The following is a 19,517-nucleotide window of genomic DNA, read 5'->3' as shown; positions in this document are numbered from 1 at the left end:
GAGATAAAACGTTATTTTACATAATATCAAAACAAGAACCAAAGGTGATAGGAGGAAAAACTTTTTTACACAGCGAGTGGTTAGGATCTGGAACGCACTGCCCGAGGGGGTGGTGAAGGCAGATTCAATCATGGTCTTCAAAAGGGAACTGGATAAGTACTTGAAATGAAAAAATGCGCAGGGCTACAGGGATAGGGCGGGGCAGTGGGACTAGCTGGATTGCTCATGCATAGGGCCCTCGCGGACTCGATAGGCCGAATGGCTTTCTTCCATGATTCTATGAAAATACTGCAGATGCTGGAAATCTAATATCGAGATTTCATAAATAGAGACTGAAATAGAGACTCTTTAACATCTTCCAGTTCTGATCAAATGTCTTCAATCTGAAACGTTAACTCTTTCTTTCTCTACCGATGCTGCCTCACTTGCTGAGCTTCTCCAGCATTTTCTGTTTTTAATTTACATAATATGTTGTGTTTTTTCAAACAGTATTTTCTTAGCAGACAGTGATCAGATAGGCTGTCACAGTTACAATCAATGGTCATTTTGTCACTGACGAAGAATTCTATTTAGCCAGTCCACCAGCCGTGCTGGCAATTAAATTAAAAATGATAAGCACGTACTGTTGTTTTGCTTCTGTGTGACAGAATGTGACATACCTTCCCTGCTGGCAATAATCTGATGGATGTTAAAACAGTTTATCTATTCGCATTGAAACAAACCATAATCGGATTCCCACAATGCACGCACAGAAAATCCTGAACCTGTCTCAAACTTTCTTTGGCTCTTAGTATACGTTTCTTGTTTACAAATTGGAAGGAATCCATTTGAAGCAGAGAAACTCCTGCTGGTGCCGCTGGTTACGAGTCTGTGGCGTGACGTGCTGGGAGCAGAGCAAGGCGGCGTTTATTGTCCGTGTTGGCCGGAGATCAACGTGGAACGATGTCTCACCTGCGGCAAATTGGAGCGGCATTGGGAGCTGTGGCTGCAATCCTGGGCAGCGTTGTGTTCATCTCGTGGAGATACTTTAACAGCAAAAGGCGTTATTCCGAAGAAGAGTACGATATTATCAAAGAGGTAAAAGGGAAAGAACTAGTACTGTGGGCGTATTTCTTTTGTGTATCAGGAGGAAACGAGAACTGGCAGATGTCGCTATCAAATCCTATTAAGGTCATTCGGTTTATGACGGTTTTTCTTGACACAGAGAGCTAGGGCATGGAATGCTTTGCCACAAAGAGCATTCTTCCGTTCTAAGGAAAAGTGGATAAAAATTGAAACAGGTAGACACAGGGTTATGGAGAGAGCAAGGCAATGGATTAGTGTGCCTGGCTCTGGACTTGCTTATAAACTGTTAAATCTTTAACTTCTTCCAGTTCTGACGAAAGACCTGAAACGTTAACTCTCTCCACAGATGCTGCTTCGCTTGCTGAGTGTTTCCAGCATTTTCTGTTTTTATTTCAGATTTCCAGCATCCGCAGTGTTCTGCTTCTGGATTAGTATCGGATTGCTCTAGCAAAGAATTGGCACAGACACGACTTGCTGAATGATCACCTTCTGAGCCACAAACATCAATGATACAAGCATGCTCAGACATGAACTGAACTAAAGAATTTTATGCTATGCTTTACTGAGATGCAATATTTTAAGGAAAAGTAGGCTACAGAAATTATCATTTTTTGGTTTACAAATGTTCAAATATAAGCGTGTTTTGACCTAGTCTGAAATTATTCAAGTATAAATTACTGTAAACTAATCATAGTGATAAAGCAATATTTGCAAATTCGTTTTAGGTTTTAATTGGTGGTTACAGACTACATCCAGCTTAGGTAGTCACGTCTGTTAATTCTTTCTGTGGTTTATACTATTTAATTAAAGCACGATTACATTTTGGAATTAGCGTTAAAATATTCTTCTTGTAATACCTTTTATCTATTGTTGCACTCGATGACAACAACAGATAAAAGGTATTTAAGAGTAATACCTTTACAAAGTAAAATTATTGAGCAAGTAAATGGTAATCATGGTTAAAACTATTATATATTTCTTTGTTTTAAAAAGAAAAATTAAAACAAAATGTTATGATGACACGATCACAGTTGATTGGTGTGGAACAGTTGCTTGGCTGTATTTATAAAGATGGTGCAGTCATGGTTGCAGTAAATTAGATGTTTCTTAGTTTGGATATTTTTGATATGGAGTTATGAAAAATCAACTAACTGACCCTAAAGCACAAACTCTTTGTTTTGCCCTCCCCAAATGTTCTCTCCCCTCATTGCTGATGATGTTAACTCCTGTACAAGTGCTTTCTGCCCTCCACCCACTCACCCAAATGGCCATTTTCCAGGTGTGAGTCAAGACTGGGAGTGTTGGCAGGTTATTTACCTGGAGGGGATAATGACCATTGATCCTGATTCCATTCTCACCAAACATCCACACAAACGCACATTTTCTAAAGTGATCACTTGATAGCAATTGTTAGTGGAAACCCTCTCAGATTTTTCTCTTCTCTAACGTAGGGAGATTGAACCTAATTGTATAATTCCTATGGACTGAGATTAGCTAACTCAGAACAAACCAGGCATTGGGCCAGGGAACTTCAAAGTCTGTATCACTCAATCCAATACGAGGGAACGCATTTACCAACTGAGCCATCAGAGACGTTGTCAAAGCACAAATTCAGTCATACATCTCACTTTATGTTTTAAATATGCATGTCTTTCTCCCCAACATATTAGATTCTTTTCAGGGTAAAATATTTAGTTCTGAATTGTGGCAGAATGTTGCTTTAATACATGCACTTTTAATTTCTGTTTTCCACTTTCATCTTTAACTTGTTGCTGTTTGTCCCTCTCGACTCATATTTCATTTGCTGTCTCATTTTCTTTCTACTCTTCTCCCCTTTGCTTTGTTCTGCTATTTGCAGGTAGAAAGCATCCCTCGGCAGTGAAGTGATTAGAGAAGCTGATGAGGAAAGCGAAAAGCCAGTAGGACCTGTCATCTATCAATTTATATTTTTAAACACATTCATTTTTGATTTTAACACTCTGCTACCGAGAGATGCTTTCCACTTAAAAGCTAATAACTATCATATATATATATATATATCTTTAAAAAATCTTTATTGGTCTTTCTGTTCTGATTTTATTGTCTTCATTGTCGTGCATGGGGGAAAGGATTTGATTAGGATACTGTGAATATAATTTGAGTAGCAATAAAACTGTCATAGGGCAAATAAATTGTTGCTGAGTGAAGCCGTTTGCACAATCTCTACATCCCAGTATACCAAATAATCCATAATAATTCATTGCATCTGGTACTATATGGTTGAAGTTTACCTCATTGTCCATTCCCACAGAGGCAGTGTATGTATGCTGTAAAATGGGGTAAGTTGAAAGCAAGAATGTTAATGTTTGAAGCTGGAGAAGTTATGTTGATGATGGAAGAGCCATTACATGTCTAACGTATTAGATGGGTTTGTCTCTTATCCACATGTTACACCGCTGTTACCTTTTATGCTCTATCTACTGTGGTTTCATTCCTTTGCTTCACTTTGATTATCTTGCATAGCTTGCTTCTTTACTAAATTGTTGGAATTTTTTTCAAACAGACGCAACCTAGGGAAAAGAAGATTCTGGTTCTTGGTTTAGACGGTGCTGGAAAAACCAGCATTCTCAACTGTTTGGCCACCCGCACAGTGAAACGTAATTCATCACCTACCCAAGGCTTTAATGCAGTCTGCATACATACGAGAGGCTGCAAATTGGATTTCCTAGAAAGTGAGTATAATATTCTGGATACAGCATTGTGAAGGTGCAGGATTCAGAAGAGTTGTGAAAAAACTGTGTTACTGTTATGAGGTAAGAGTGCACAGTTTTGATATCCTGGTAAAGATGAGTTAGTTCATTTCAACAGTGAGGATAGAGAGGGGAAAAAGTGTATAGAATGATATATTTGCAGTTTATGAAGAACAAGAGAGGAAAGTTAAGGGGAGCAATAACCAGAGCAGTTTTCATAAATCAGAGACTGCCAAAGAAACTTGTGATAAAGGAAAGGTTAGAGGTGAGAGAAAGATCACTTTTCAGATAACCAGCTTTTTCCATAATCCTGTCCAGAAGTATGAGAAATGTTCTGAAAGAGCCTTCCCAGATAAAGGAGCAGTATTCAAGTCTTGAGCAGATTTGAGCTTTATTATAAGTTAAGAAATGTTGAGTGGAAAAGAAGTATTTGGCACAAAGGAGAAAAACAAGCTTCTTGGAAATAGCTGCAGAAGATGTGGGAGTGTTGTTTGAGGTCAGAGCAGATAGTGAGGCTAAGAATGCCAATAAATGAAGAAAGGTAAAGGTGGAGCTCCAAAGGTAAGGCTGTTAATTAGACTTGTGAGAGACATAAGAAACTATGGGTGCTAAATTGGGTCATGTATCCGCTCGCCATTGTTTTGGTGTTACGTGGTCTCCCGAACATCCAAGATGGCATCTTGGCTGCGCACATACGTTTCCAACGTGAAGTGTGCCGGATGCCATCTTGGTATAGGTATTAGCACATGCGCAAATACCGAACAGCAGCTCCATGTAAAGTAATACAATCAGTGTGCAACGCTGATTTAAAGTGAAAGACACCATTTTGGCACTTAACGCTCAACTCACAGTCTTAACCACGACCATCTGAACATGTCTTAGAGTGCCTGGAGGACCCCCCACTAGGGTTATTTAAAGGGACCATGCAGGATTTACAGGTTAGTGGCTGGATTACTGCTTCTGGCTGCCAATACATTTGTATCTGTTTTTGGAGGTCTCCTACACTTGAATACTAGGACTAGCGGACATAGCCTAACATTTAGAGCCAGGACGTGCTGGAGTGAAGTTAGGAAATGCTTCTACACACAAAGGGTGGGAGAAGTTTGGAACATTCTTCTGCAAACGTTGATGCTAGCTCAATTGTGAATTCTAAATCTGAGATTGATAGGTTTCTGTGAACCAAGGGTATTAAAGGATATGGGGCTAAGGTATATATGGGTATATAGAGTTAAGTAACAAGTCCGCCATAATCTCATTGAATGGCAGAACAGGCTCGTGGGGCTAAACGCCACTGCGACTTGCTGCCTCCTGATATGCACCACCTTCTCCTGCAAGAAAGTGGAATGTGTGTCTATGTGATGTGCCTGTCATGGTTGAATAGCTGCCAGTGTGTGTGATCTATAAGTTGTGGGTGTGTGGCCTGCAACAGTGGTAATGTGTAAGGGTGAGAGGAAGCATCTGATTGGAAGAGTTGAGTACTGATGGAAAGAGTTTGTTGGTATGTGGGTGATGGGGGGTATAGTGCGTGGAGCTGTGGATGCGGCTAGTGGTGCAGTTTGTAGAAAACGCCACTTGACAGTTGACCTCTCTAACCTTGACCACTCGTGTCAAAGCATTGAACTTCTTCCTGCACTGCATCCATGTTCGTCGTGCTATGCACCTGGCATCGACTGCCTCCCACTGCCTTTTGGGCATATGTCTGGTGGGCCTCTTGCCCCCCTGTGGATATAGGATGCCCCTCCTTCCGTCCACCTCTTGCACCAAGGCCTTAGCAGAGAACCTTAGTACACGCTCTCTCGCAGGCCTAGTACAAACTCAGATCAGCAGATTAGTGAGGTCTGGCATGCAGATTGGAAGATATGGGATTTAGTAGTGCTCAACCTTTATTCAATGTTTTAATATAACTCATCAGTTTGTAAACATAGGGACGGGACCTGCATCTTTGTTTTATGTGTGCCATGTCTGATCTCCGTTCAGACTCTGTGCAGACTGCAGAGTATTATTTTTAGCAAAAAGCAGGTACCAGCTACCTTTTAGGAGATTTTAAGAGATAACCTGCCTTTAAGAGATTGGGGCTCCCCCTGCAGGTGGAAAGTGAGAATAGCATTGAATCCTTGTGTCAAGGCTGATTTCCAATGCTGCTTACAGGTAAGTCCTCAGGCCGGACAAAAGTCTCGTCCTGCCTGCACAGGGGCCATTGGGTGCGGGTTAATAGTGCATCGCGCTACCCGCGCCTGAAAACAGGCCTTATCCAATTTCTTTTTCCCTCTATATCTCAGAGGAACTGAAAGAAACAACTTTTTATGGTCACATCAAGCAGAATAGAGGAGCTCAAGATGTAGTAATTCAGCTACTGGATTGAGAAAGAAATGGAGAATGTGTGCATTGAGGGTATGTCATCTGAAGGAAGTTCCTGAATATAGAATGGAATTCTTAGCAAAACAATGGATAGGGCTGGATGATGAATTGGGGAGGCCCATTGATAATGAAAAGGAACAAAGTGGGGCAAAGGACAGAGACATTGGGAATCACTGAGTTAATAGAAAAGAGTAAAAAGAACAGCCAATAACTACAGCACATTTGAAATGAATTTAGATTGCAAGAAATTCTTCCATGGCTTCTCCCTTCCTTATCTCTAACCTCCTCCAGTGCTATAAACTCCCTCCCCCCAAACACTCATTGCTCTGACTCCAGCCTCTTGTGCCCCCCACCTTCCTTTGCCCACCATACCTAGTCATCTAGGTCCCGCTCTCTGGAATTCCTTCCCTAAGTATTTTGGCTTCTCCACTACTTCACCTCCTTTTAATAGCATCCTTAAAACCCACCTCTTTAACCAAGCTTTTGGTCACCCTCCCTAATCTCTCCTCTTGACTTGGAGTCTGTTTTTTCCTCATGTCGCCATAAAGCACCTTTAAAGTTTTTGTTGTTGTGTAATATGTTCTTTTTTTAAAAAAAGCTTTTTAACCCCTTTTTGACTGATGTCATCTTTATTGTTCTGAATGGCAGTCTCTATCCTCGCCTACAGTTTCATTTTTCCATTATCACCTAGCCCCATTCCGACCCCATCACCGAATCCCCCACCATCAACATCCTGGGGGTCAGCATTGACCAGAAACTTAACTGGACCAGCCATATAAATACTGTGGCTACAAGAGCAGGTCAGAGGCTGGGTATTCTGCGGCGAGTGACTCACCTCCTGATTCCCCAAAGCCTGTCCACCATCAACAAGACACAAGTCAGGAGTGTGATGGAATACTCTCTACTTGCCTGGATGAGTGCAGCTCCAACAACACTCAAGAAGCTCGACACTATCCAGGACAAAGCAGCCCGCTTGATTGGCACCCCATCCACCACCCTAAACATTCACTCCCTTCACCACAGTGGCTGCAGTGTGTACCATCCACAGGATGCACTGCAGCAACTCGCTAAGGCTTCTTCGACAGCACCTCCCAAACCCGTGACCTCTACCACCTAGAAGGACAAGAGCAGCAGGTACATGGGAACAACACCACCTGCATGTTCCCCTCCAAGTCACACACCATCCCGACTTGGAAATATATCGCCGTTCCTTCATCGTCGCTGGGTCAAAATCCTGGAACTCCCTCCCTAACAGCACTGTGGGAGAACCTTCACCACATGGACTGCAGCAGTTCAAGAAGGCGGCTCACCACCACCTTCTCAAGGGCAATTAGGGATGGGCAATAAATGCCGGCCTCGCCAGCGACGCCCACATCCCATGAACGAATAATTTTAAAAAACTCCGCTAGCTCCCCGTGCCCCAACACATTCTTCAACATTCTCAGCCTCACTTTCAAACCCCCCATGGCTATGCTGACCTCTTCCAGCTTCATGCTCCCCCTCAGATAATGAAGCACTCCGTGCCCGCATGCAGCAAGACCTGGACAACATCCAGGCTTGGGCTGATAAGTGGCAAGTAACATTCGCGCCAGACAAGTGCCAGGCACCGACCATCTCCAACAAGAGAGAGTCTAACCACCTCCCCTTGACATTCAACGGCATTACCATCGCCAAATCCCCCACCATCAACATCCTGGGGGTCACCATTGACCAGAAACTTAACTGGACCAACCACATATATACTGTGGCTACAAGAGCAGGTCAGAGGCTGGGTATTCTGTGGCGAGTGACTCACCTCCAGAGTCCTCAAAACCTTTCCACCATCTACAAGGCACAAGTCAGGATTGTGATGGAATACTCTCCACTTGCCTGGATGAATGCAGCTCCAACAACACTCAAGAAGCTCAGCGCCATCCAGGACAAAGCAGCCCGCTTGATTGGCACCCCATCCACCACCCTAAACATCCACTCCCTCCATCACTGGCGCACTGTGGCTGCAGTGTGCACCATCCACAGGATGCACTGCAGCACCTTGCCAAGGCTTCTTCAACAGCACCTCCCAAACCCATGACCTCTACCACCTAGAAGGACAAAGGCAGCAGGCACATGGGAACACCACTACCTGCACGTTCCCCTCCAAGTCACACACCATCCCGACTTGGAAATATATCGCTGTTCCTTCATCGTCGCAGGGTCAAAATCCTGGAACTGCCTTCCTAACAGCACTGTGGGAGAACCTTCACCACACGGACTGCAGCAGTTCAAGAAGGCGGCTCACCACCACCTTCTCAAGGGCAATTAGGGATGGGCAATAAATGCTGGCCTTGCCAGCGACGCCCGCATCCCATGAACAAATAAAAAAACACACTCTGCTCTAACATCACCAATACACCTTGTTCTCTACTGCGCCACTGGTGGCCGCTCACTCAATTATTATGCTTCAATCCTCTGAAAATCCCTGCCTAGTTACCTTCCACCTTCCTACTTTCAAAAACTTCCTCAAAGCTTTTCTTTTCAACTGTGATTAACTTTCCATTTTCCCCTTTTCCCTCCAGCTCAGCATCCACTTAATGTAAAGTATTTAGAGACATCTTCCCACACTTGAGGAATGCTATGGAAATGCAAGTTGTTATTGCAATCTTAATAGTACATTCCTTTAACCTGAAAATGCACAAACTATCCTGTTTAGTTCTTGAAGATACATTATCTTTTTCTTACAGTTGGTGGCAGCTGCAACTTGCGATCATACTGGAATCTATACCTAAATAAAGCCCAAGTGTTGATTTATGTGGTGGATTCCACAGACCAGGAACGCTTGCCTCTAGCTGGGCAGGAGCTACATCGGCTGCTCAAAGAAGACCCATTGCTGCCACTGGTGCTTTTAGCAAATAAACAGGTGAGTGCACCCTCCATGGGTGTTTGATGGAGGTATTCTGTTGGTGGATGGAAGGGAAGAGAGTGGAGCAGAGATTGGATTGTTAAGCTGCAGGTTCCTTTGTCTCACTCACTAATAATAATGCATCTCAAGGGAGTATGCTCTCTCAACATAAGAACATACGAAATATGAGCAGGAGTAGGCCATACGGCCCCTCAGGCCTGCTCCGCCATTCAGTAAGATTATGGTTGATCTTCTACCTCAATTCCGCTTTCCCGCCCTATCCCCATATCCCCTTAATGTCCAAATATCCATTGATCTCAATCTTAAATATACTCATGATGTGGAGATGCCAGTGATGGACTGGGGTTGACAATTGTAAACAATTTTACAACACCAAGTTATAGTCCAGCAATTTTATTTTAAATTCACAAGCTTTCGGAGGCTTCCTCCTTCCTCAGGTGAACGTTGTTGGAAATGAAATCCTCGAAATGAAATCGCATTTATAAATCACAGAACAATGCTTGGTGATTACAGACAGTTTTTTCAACTGCCCGTTGCCAAGGCAATCAGTGTGCAGACAGACAGGTGTTACCTACAAGGTCTCCGAATATACAAATCACCAAAAAAAAACAGAGATAGAGAGGTAGAAACATAGAAAAGACAGCAACTGACCCGTTATATTAAAAACAGATAACATTTGTTCGCTGGTGGGGTAACGTGTAGCGTGACACGAACCCAAGATCCCGGTTGAGGCCGTCCTCATGGGTGCGGAACTTGGCTATCAATTTCTGCTCAACGATTTTGCGTTGTCGTGTGTCTCGAAGGCCGCCTTGGAGTACGCTTACCCGAAGGTCGGTGGCTGAATGTCCTTGACTGCTGAAGTGTTCCCCAACTGGGAGGGAACCCTCCTGTTTGGTGATTGTTGCGCGGTGTCCGTTCATCCGTTGTCGCAGCGTCTGCATGGTCTCGCCAATGTACCATGCTCTGGGGCATCCTTTCCTGCAACGTATGAGGTAGACAACGTTGGCCGAGTCACAGGAGTATGAACCATGCACCTGGTGGGTGGTGTCCTCTCATGTGATGGTGGTATCTGTGTCGATGATCTGGCATGTCTTGCAGAGGTTACCGTGGCAGGGTTGTGTGGTGTCGTGGACGCTGTTCTCTTGAAAGCTAGGTAATTTGCTGCGAACGATGGTCTGTTTGAGGTTGCGTGGCTGTTTAAAGGCGAGTAGTGGAGGTGTGGGGATGGCCATAGCGAGGTGTTCGTCGTCATTGATGACATGTTGAAGGCTGCGGAGAACATGGTGTAGTTTCTCCGCTCCGGGGAAGTACTGAACGACAAAGGGTACGCTGTTGGTTGCGTCCCGTGTTAGTCTCCTGAGGAGGTCTATGCGATTTTTCGCTGTGGCCCGTCGGAACTGTCGATCAATGAGTCGAGCGGCATATCCCGTTCTAACTAGGGCGTCTTTCAGCGTCTGTAGGTGTCCATCGCATTCCTCCTCGTCTGAGCAGACCCTGTGTATTCGCAGGGCCTGTCCATAGGGGATGGCCTCTTTGACGTGGTTAGGGTGGAAGCTGGAAAAGTGGAGCATCGTGAGGTTGTCCGTGGGCTTGCGGTAGAGTGAGGTGCTGAGGTGCCCGTCTTTAATGGAGATTCGTGTGTCCAAGAAAGAAACTGATTCTGAGGAGTAGTCCATGGTGAGCTTGATGGTGGGATGGAACTTGTTGATGTTATCGTGTAGTCTCTTTAGTGATTCCTCGCCGTGGGTCCATAGAAAGAAAATTTTGTCGATGTATCTGGTGTATAGTGTTGGTTGGAGGTCCTGTGCAGTGAAGAAGTCCTGCTCGAACTTGTGGATGAAAATGTTGGCGTATTGGGGTGCGAATTTGGTCCCCATGGCTGTTCCGTGTGTTTGGGTAAAGAACTGGTTATCGAAGGTGAAGACATTGTGATCCAGGATGAAGCGGATGAGTTGTAGGATGGCGACTGGAGATTGGCTGTTGTTGGTGTTGAGTATTGATGCTGTCGCAGCGATGCCGTCATCGCAGCGATGCCTATCGTATCAGGCAACGGAACCCTGTGTGAGAACCTCTCTGGATACATCGAGGGCATCCTGAAACCCATCGTACAGGGAACCCCCAGCTTCTGTCGCGACACTACAGACTTCCTACAAAAACTCAGCACCCACGGACCAGTTGAACCAGGAACACTTCTCACCACGATGGACGTCTCGGCACTATACACCAGTATCCCCCACGATGATCTTATAGAAGTCTATAAAATAATGAGGGGCATAGATAAGGTCGATAGTCAAAATCTTTTCCCAAAGGTAGGGGAGTCTATAACGAGGGGGCACAGATTTAAGGTGAGAGGGGAGAGATACAAAAGGGTCCAGAGGGGCAATTTTTTCACTCAAAGGGTGGTGAGTGTCTGGAACGAGCTGCCAGAGGCAGTAGTAGAGGCGGGTACAATTTTGTCTTTTAAAAAGCATTTGGACAGTTACATGGGTAAGATGGGTATAGAGGGATATGGGCCAAGTGCAGGCAATTGGGACTAGCTTAGTGGTATAAACTGGGCGACATGGACATGTTGGGCCGAAGGGCCTGTTTCCATGTTGTAACTTCTATGATTCTATGATTCTATGAAACAGGAGGGTTCCCTCCCAGTCGGGGAACACTTCAGCAGTCAAGGACATTCAGCCACCGACCTTCGGGTAAGCGTACTCCAAGGCGGCCTTCGAGACACACGACAACGCAAAATCGTCTAGCAGAAATTGATAGACAAGTTCCGCACCCATGAGGACGGCCTCAACCGGGATCTTGGGTTCATGTCACGCTACACGTTACCCCACCAGCAAACAATTGTTATCTGTTTTTAATATAACGGGTCAGTTGCTGTCTTTTCTATGTTTCTACCTCTCTATCTCTGTTTTTTTTTTGTTTTTTTTTGGTGATTTGTATATTCGGAGACCTTGTAGGTAACACCTGTCTGTCTGCACACTGATTGCCTTGGCAACGGGCAGTTGAAAAAGCTGTCTGTAATCACCAAGCATTGTTCTGTGATTTATAAATGCGATTTCATTTCGAGGATTTCATTTCCAACAACGTTCACCTGAGGAAGGAGGAAGCCTCCGAAAGCTTGTGAATTTAAAATAAAATTGCTGGACTATAACTTGGTGTTGTAAAATTGTTTACAATTAAATATACTCAACCACTGAGCATCCACAACCCTCTGGGGTAGAGAATTCCAAAGATTCACAATCCTCTGAATGAAGAAATTCTTCCTCATCTCGGTCCTAAATGGCTGACCGCTTATCTTGAGACTATAACCTCTAGTTCTAGACTTTCCAGCCAGGGGAAACAGCCTCTCAGCATCTACCCTGTCAAGCCCCCTGAGAATCTTATACGTTTCAATGAGATCACCTCTCAACCTCCTAAACTCCAGAGAATATAGGCCCATTCTACTCAATCTCTCCTCAAGTTTTCATTCCCTGGATGATTCATGTGGCATTCCAGCTGAGAATCTATTAAATGTAATAAATTTGTGGCTGGTTTATTCTAATGACAGACAGCCCTGAGACTCAAATCCACAATCACAGGTTCATGAAAAGAACATCTTAACTACTATGATCCTGGGTGCTTTTTTTTTACTTTTGATTAAATTGTCTGGGTAATGTCTACAAATCATTTAGATTGTGGAAATATTTTGAACTATTGGATGTTGTGAAGATTTTAATACAAAAACTATAGCAATGGTGCAGTTTTGTCTGTCATTCCCCAAATAGCATGCATTCTACTTCAAAGCCTGCCCTTGCTTGGTTTCACTTTTACCTACCCAATAGCAGCCAGAGCATCTCTAGCATTGGCTTCTTCTCTTATCCCATTTCATTGGGAGACCTCCAAGATTCCATCCTTGGCCCCATCCTCATCTACATGCTGCCCCTTGCAACATCATCCACAGACATGAAGTCAGCTTCCACATGCATACTGATACCCAACTCCGCCTCTTCACCATGGCTCTTAAATCCTCCACTGCCTCTGTGCTATCAGACTGTCTGACATCCAGTATTGGATGAGCCGCTGGTTTCTCCGTCTAAGCACTGGGAAGACCAAAGCCATTGGCTTCAGCTCCTGCCGTAAATTCCTTACCATTGCCACGGACTACATCCCCTGTCCAGCCACTGTCATGGACAGAGCCAATCTGTTCACAACTATGATGTCCTATTCGACCCTGAACTGAGCTTCTCCATCACAAAGACTGCCTACAATACCTCTGTGGTATTGCCTGCATCTGCCCATGTGCCATTGAAAGCATTTATGGCTTTGTTAATTCCAGACTTGATTATTTCAATGCTCTCCTGGCTGGCCTCCCATCCTCCATAAACAACAGCTCATCCAAAAACAGGTGCCGGATTCCATCTCACACCACTCACCCGTCACCCCTGTCCTCACTGACCTGTATTATCTCCTATTCCCCAACACCTCAAATTTAAAATTCTAATTCTTGTGTTTAAACGAATTCATGGTATTGCTCCTTCCTACCTCTGTTGTCTCTTTCAGCACTGACAGTTCCCCTGCACTCTGTTCCTCGGACACTGGCTTCTTGTGCATCCCTCGTTCCTTCACCCCATCATTGTTAACTTTGCCTTCAGCCACTTTGGCTCCATGTTCTGAAATTCTCCCCCAAACCTCTCCACCTCTCTTTCCTACTTTAAGACCCTCCTTAAAATCCACCTCTTTGACCAAGCTTTTGGTCACCTCTCCCAATATCATCTTCTTAGGTTTGGTATTCATTTTAAAAAAAATCTTACTTCTCTATGAAATGCCATGGGATGTTTATCTACATCAAAGATGTATAAATGTAAGTTGTTGTTGCTGTTCTGATTACAAATGTGTAATTTTGGGGTGGGGACTGAACAGAAACTGAGTAAACCAAATAATGGCTGAGTTAGTGAAGAGAGGAATTTGGGATGAGTGCATTAAAGGTTCATATGATAATATCACTGAAAGCAATTTCTACCTATCTGTGCTTCCCATAGTGAGGGAAAATAGGGGAATGGGAAGTTAACTTGAGTTATTCCAGCACACCTATTAGTCGGCTCAAGAAAATATTGGGGCAAAGCCTGGAAATGACATACATCCTATTGAAGACAATGAAATGAATCTAAAACAAGCAAAAAAGGAATTATCAAACAATGGGATACAATAAAATATTTCATTTTTGACATCACAAGTTAAATTGATAAAAATGCTAATTATAAGTCTGTCTGTACATTATATTGTGAAAATGTTGAAAATTTTTATTGAGCAAGCTAATGATACAAATAGCTCTAAATTTTAACTCTGAAAAACGGGTGGGTTGGGGATGGGGGTGGGGGGCAGTAAAAATTTTAAAAATCGAAAACCTGCCCATTTCCGGTTTTAATGGAGGCAAGAGGATGGGCAAGCGACCAACCCGCTCTTAGGAGGCAGGTCGGTCACTAAAAGCTTTCAAGGAGGCTACCGGGGTGCATTTTTATAGCTTTTTTGTTTTAAACCCCTGGGGGCCAGGATTTCCGGGCCTTCTGCTTCATGCCACGTGAGAGGTGGCGAAAAGGCCCAAAACAGGTGAATGCCTTTATAGAATAGCTTGTGGGCCAGGAAGAGCAGGAGTGTTTCCCCCAAGCCCAACGAGGCTACCTGCAGTGAACCCACCCAAAACGATCTCCCACCACCCCCTCTCCCCCCAATCTAAGACTTACCTTCTCGCATCCGTTTCCTTCCTCTTCTCCTGTCCGACCGAGGCCAGCCTGTACTTCCAGGTTTCCCATCAGGAATTCTCCCCCGCCATCTTCCTGGCTCCATGTTAAAATTTAGGCCATAATGTTAATTTATTGTGGTATCATTGCCACTATTTCTAGGTTCAAATTAAGTTAAAGATGTGCCACCACTCTGGGAAGCACAATATGAATGTTTGTAGGATGTGTAGTTTGTTCTGTATTTTGGTAAAAAGTAATTTTTTATTTGTACCCATTATTTCAATAGTTGTATTAATTTTGCTCACATAGGACCTTGATGGGGCTCTTAATATTTCTGATCTTCATAGAAAGCTCCTACTCCATGATGTGAATTATGAAAGAAAGCTTTTCCTCATGGCTACTAATATCACAGAGGATGGAACAGAGATCCCTAAAAGTATTCATGACGTTAAGGAACTTATCACACAATTGATCTCTCAGAAAGTCTGAGCAGACATCACTATGTTTCTGGAGGGTTGTTAGAAATTTACTTACTGGATAATACTATAATGTGTACCCGTAATTCATCTGTCTTTCCATAATTTATTCAGCCAGATCAGGAAAAATAAATCAATGGATTTACCTTTGCAAGAAATTAAGTACTAATATGCAGAATTTAAAAAAAATATTTTTTTTAGATCAAAGTCCTTGAATGCAAGGACTACCTTCCGTAGCAAGTGTGTTTCAGCACCCTTGAATACATGTTACATTTTTGACAACCCTAATGTCAGATATAAGGGAGGGAATTTTAAGCCCCCAGGACTGCCGGGAGTGGGGTTAAAATGTCAAAAATCAGAAACCCATCCACTTCCGGTTTTACTGGAGGTGGATGAGTAACCTGCACTCGAGTGGCAGGTCCATAATTTAAATATTTTAATGAGGCTGCGTACCTCCTCTGTTCCGAAGAAAACAACCCCAGCCTATCCAATCTTTATTCAGAGCGAAAATTCTCCAGTCCTGGCAACATCCTCGTAAATCTTCTCTGTACCCTCTCTAGTGCAATCACATCTTTCCTGTAATGTGGTGACCAGAACTGTACACAGTATTCTAGCTGTGGCCTAACTAGTGTTTTATACAGTTCCAGCATAACCTCCCTGCTCTAATATTCTATGCCTTGGCTAATAAAGGAAAGTATCCTGTATGCCTTCTTAACTACCTTATCTACCCGTCCTGCTACCTTTAGGGATCTGTGGACATGCACTCCAAGGTCCCTCTGTTCCTCTACAGTTCTCAGTATCCTACCATTTATTCTGTATTCCCTTGCCTTGTTTGCCCTCCCCAAATGCATTACCTCACACTTCTCTGGATTGAATTCCATTTGCCACTTTTCTGCCCACCTGACCAGTCCATTGATATCTTCCTGCTTTATTCCTCACTATCAACCACACGGCCAACTTTTGTATCGTCTGCAAACTTCTTAATCACGCCCCCTACATTTAAGTCTAAATCATTGATATATAGTACAAAAAGCAATGGAACTAGTACTGAGCCCTGTCACAAAAACACCCATCCACCATTACCCTTTGCTAACAAAATTAAAGCCCATGGGATTAAAGGGACAGTGGCAGCATAGATACAAAATTGGCTAAGGGACAGAAAGCAGAGTAGTGGTGAATGGTTGTTTTTCAGACTGGAGGTGGTGTTCCCCAGTGGGCAGTATTAGGACTGCTACTTTTTTTGATATATATTAATGACCTGGACTTGGGTATAGAGGGTATAATTTCAAAATTTGCAAATGGCACGAAACACGGAAATGTAGTAAACGTGGAGGATAGTAAGAGACTTCAGGAGGACATGGACTGAGTGGTGAAATGGGCAGACACATGGCAGATGCAATTTAATGTGGAGAAGTGTGAAGTGATACATTTTGGTAGGAAGAATGAGGAGGCAACATAAACTAAATTGTACAATTTTAAAGGGGTGCAGGAACAGAGAGACCTGGGAGTATATGTACAGAAATCTTTGAAGGTGGCAGGACAAGTTAAGGCGGCTATTAAAAAAAGCATGTGGGATCCTGGGCTTTATACAGAGGCATAGAGTACAAAAGCAAGGAAGTTATGCTAAACCTTCATAAAACACTGGTTAGGCTTCAGCTGGAGTATTGTGTCCAATTCTGGGCACCACACTTTAAGAAGGATGTCAAAGCCTTAGAGAGGGTGCAAAGGAGATTGACTAGAATGGTACCAGGGATGAGGGACTTCAGTTATGTGAAGAGACTGGAGAAGCTGGGGTTGTTCTCCTTGGAACAGAGAAGGTTAAGAGGAGATTTGATAGAGATGTTCAAAATCATGAACGGCATTGATAAGAGTAAATAAGGAGAAACCGTTTCCAGTGTCCGAAGGGTCGGGTAACCAGAGGACACAGATTTAAGGCAAAAGAACCAGAGGCGATACGAGAAACATTTTTTTTAATGCAGTGAGTTATGATGATCTGGAATGTACTGCCTGAAAGGATGGTGGAAGCAGATTCAATAATAACTTTCAAAAGGGAATTGGATAAATACTTGAAGGGAAAATAATTACAGGGCTATGGGGAAAGAGCAGGGGAGTGGAACTAATTGGATAGCTCTGACTAAAGAGCCGGCAAAGGCACAATGGGCCAAACACCCTCCTTCTGTGCTGTAGTATCAATATGGGGTATGATGGTACATTCACCTGAAGTAGAGTAAAGGCAAAGAATGGATTTTAAAAGTGTTGAAAAGTGGAAGAAAAAGCATTAATTTAGAACACAAGGTAATCGGATGCTGGAGACTTGTACTCCATTGTGTTTAGGTCTTGCTTCAGAATTTCCATTGAGGCATGAGTAGAGGCGAGAGGTAGAATAGCCCTGGTTCAGCCTGATACTGAACATTTCTAGATTAGGAACGATTACATCAAGCCTCATTTGGAACTTGTTAATTTTGCTGTGACAGAAATTGTTAAACATGGATTCAAGTTTGCCACAGCACCAGCAGACTATTCATTGGTTTAACAGTTTGTGTTTTGCATTATCTGATGCTTCTTTACTCCAGATAAATTATAAAAGCTACACCAGCTTCATGAATTTTTTTTGGCACTAAATTGTAAAAGTTACTAAAACTATACAACCAGATGATGTTAATAGCAGACTTTTTTTTACAACTTCAAATGCTTTTAAAAAGGTTTTCCATTCATCTACACCATAAAAACTTAAATTGTTACACTGTAGTCATTTTGTGACAGCTATATTACTTTTATTTCCTTAGTTTTAATAGGCATGATTAAATGGAAAATTCTATACTTATTCATTTTTATTTAGCTTCTTACAAATTTTCCACAATTATTCTAAAGATATTGGGATGAGAATTTGAAATTGGTGCAATTATGCAATTCTAGTGGTTCTATTTGTCATATTCAAATTTCTAAACTATTGTTATTCATACACACATTTGTTCAAACGTTGTAGATTTTAGATGTTTATGTACAGATCACATGGAAAGATTTTATTTATTTTAAATAAAATTTTGGAACTAGCAGGCAAATTGAATAGAATTGTCACTAACTTGCTATTACTTTCAATTTCACTCAAAATTGCTACCAATTTTCCAGATTGCAGAAATTGAGGCAGTACGGCAGAAACCATTTGTTTTACAAAACAAAAGCCATCTCACTTTCAAACTAGTGAATCAAAATTAATTTTGTGCTACAATACTCAAACTTTGTGCAGCTGTCCTCATTTCAGCTTAGATGCTGAGATTGTACAATTCTTTGCAGGTAGGTGGGGAGGGTCAGGGAAGCGAAAGAGAGGGAAGGAAAATGCAGGAGAAAGAGGCTGTTTTGTATTTATCATAGCTGATTATGGTATCCAAAATTTAAGGGGGAATGCAATGGAGTTGTTTAGGTCATTGTTTGGGAGAATCAACGAAGAGAGTGTTGACAAGCTTGTTGCTAGAGAAAAACTGTAAATAAGAGGGGTAAATTTCAGAAATCTGGCTTATACAATGGTAATAATAAAAGATGAGAGGCGAGAGCGAACAAAGGAGTTGGCTTTCGGTTTGATGAAACATTCTGGCACCATCATTGATCAGGAGTTGACATAAATTGCTTACTTTATTATTGCAGAATAGATCCTGGAGGAAGATTTTTTTAAAGCAGTTAAGGTAATGAAGTATTTCAATTATGGAAGTGCTGCAAATTGAGGAAACAATGTGTAATAAAGTATTTGCTTGTAAAATAATTATTTGTAATTAATGACTATTAAAACAGAAGTTGGGTTTCCTACTAATTTTTGACATTGCATTTGAGATATTAAGTATCTATAAATGGAATATGTTCTTGTGTTGCTGGATCAAAATAAAAATAACTACCCATTCTATTTAAATGAGTTGACATTCTCAATTTTAACATGCTTCCAAAAGACAGTGCACTTCAGGCTGTGTGTTAAATTGTGCTTATTTTTACTAAACTGATCCTGATATTCAATGCTAGTACAGGATTTATGGTACTGGTTTAAGCAGGTTTGTTACTTTTGTTTTGCAAAATCAACTGCAGATCATCTCTTGGAAAGAATGGAGACATGAAATTGACTTTAAAAATGGTAAACTTCAAACTAAAGTTCAAGTAGTTTAAGATTTAATGATAGGCGAGCTGGGAAATGGAACACTTTCCCCCCATTTTTGGCAGCTAGTGTCAATGTCAAGCACCAGCAGGTCAGGTATAGCACAGGCACATGTGGAGGTAAAGTTTCTGCTAA

General features: G+C 42.5%; 1 protein-coding gene across 1 annotated transcript; it reads left to right on the top strand.

Moving 5' to 3' along the window:
- The first annotated feature begins 497 nt into the window (after positions 1-497).
- LOC137332487 (ADP-ribosylation factor-like protein 9) lies at positions 498-19,153 on the top strand. The gene is made up of 4 exons (XM_067996374.1): positions 498-1,077; positions 3,608-3,776; positions 8,873-9,048; positions 15,078-19,153. Exons 1-4 carry the CDS (start codon positions 943-945, stop codon positions 15,255-15,257), a joined length of 660 nt encoding a protein of 219 aa, XP_067852475.1. The 5' UTR covers positions 498-942; the 3' UTR covers positions 15,258-19,153.
- The last annotated feature ends 364 nt before the right edge of the window (positions 19,154-19,517 follow it).

Source organism: Heptranchias perlo, chromosome 14 (assembly GCF_035084215.1).
Source record: "Heptranchias perlo isolate sHepPer1 chromosome 14, sHepPer1.hap1, whole genome shotgun sequence".
NCBI classification, from domain to species: Eukaryota; Metazoa; Chordata; class Chondrichthyes; order Hexanchiformes; family Hexanchidae; genus Heptranchias; species Heptranchias perlo.
This window is presented reverse-complemented; position numbering and strand designations above follow the sequence as displayed.

Coding starts and splice junctions, on each gene's coding strand:
- LOC137332487 (XM_067996374.1), top strand. CDS start 943: ATGTCTCACCTGCGGCAAATTGGAGCGGCATTGGGAGCTGTGGCTGCA. Junction 3,777..8,872: donor CAAATTGGATTTCCTAGAAA/GTGAGTATAATA, acceptor TTTTTCTTACAG/TTGGTGGCAGCTGCAACTTG. Junction 9,049..15,077: donor TGCTTTTAGCAAATAAACAG/GTGAGTGCACCC, acceptor TTGCTCACATAG/GACCTTGATGGGGCTCTTAA.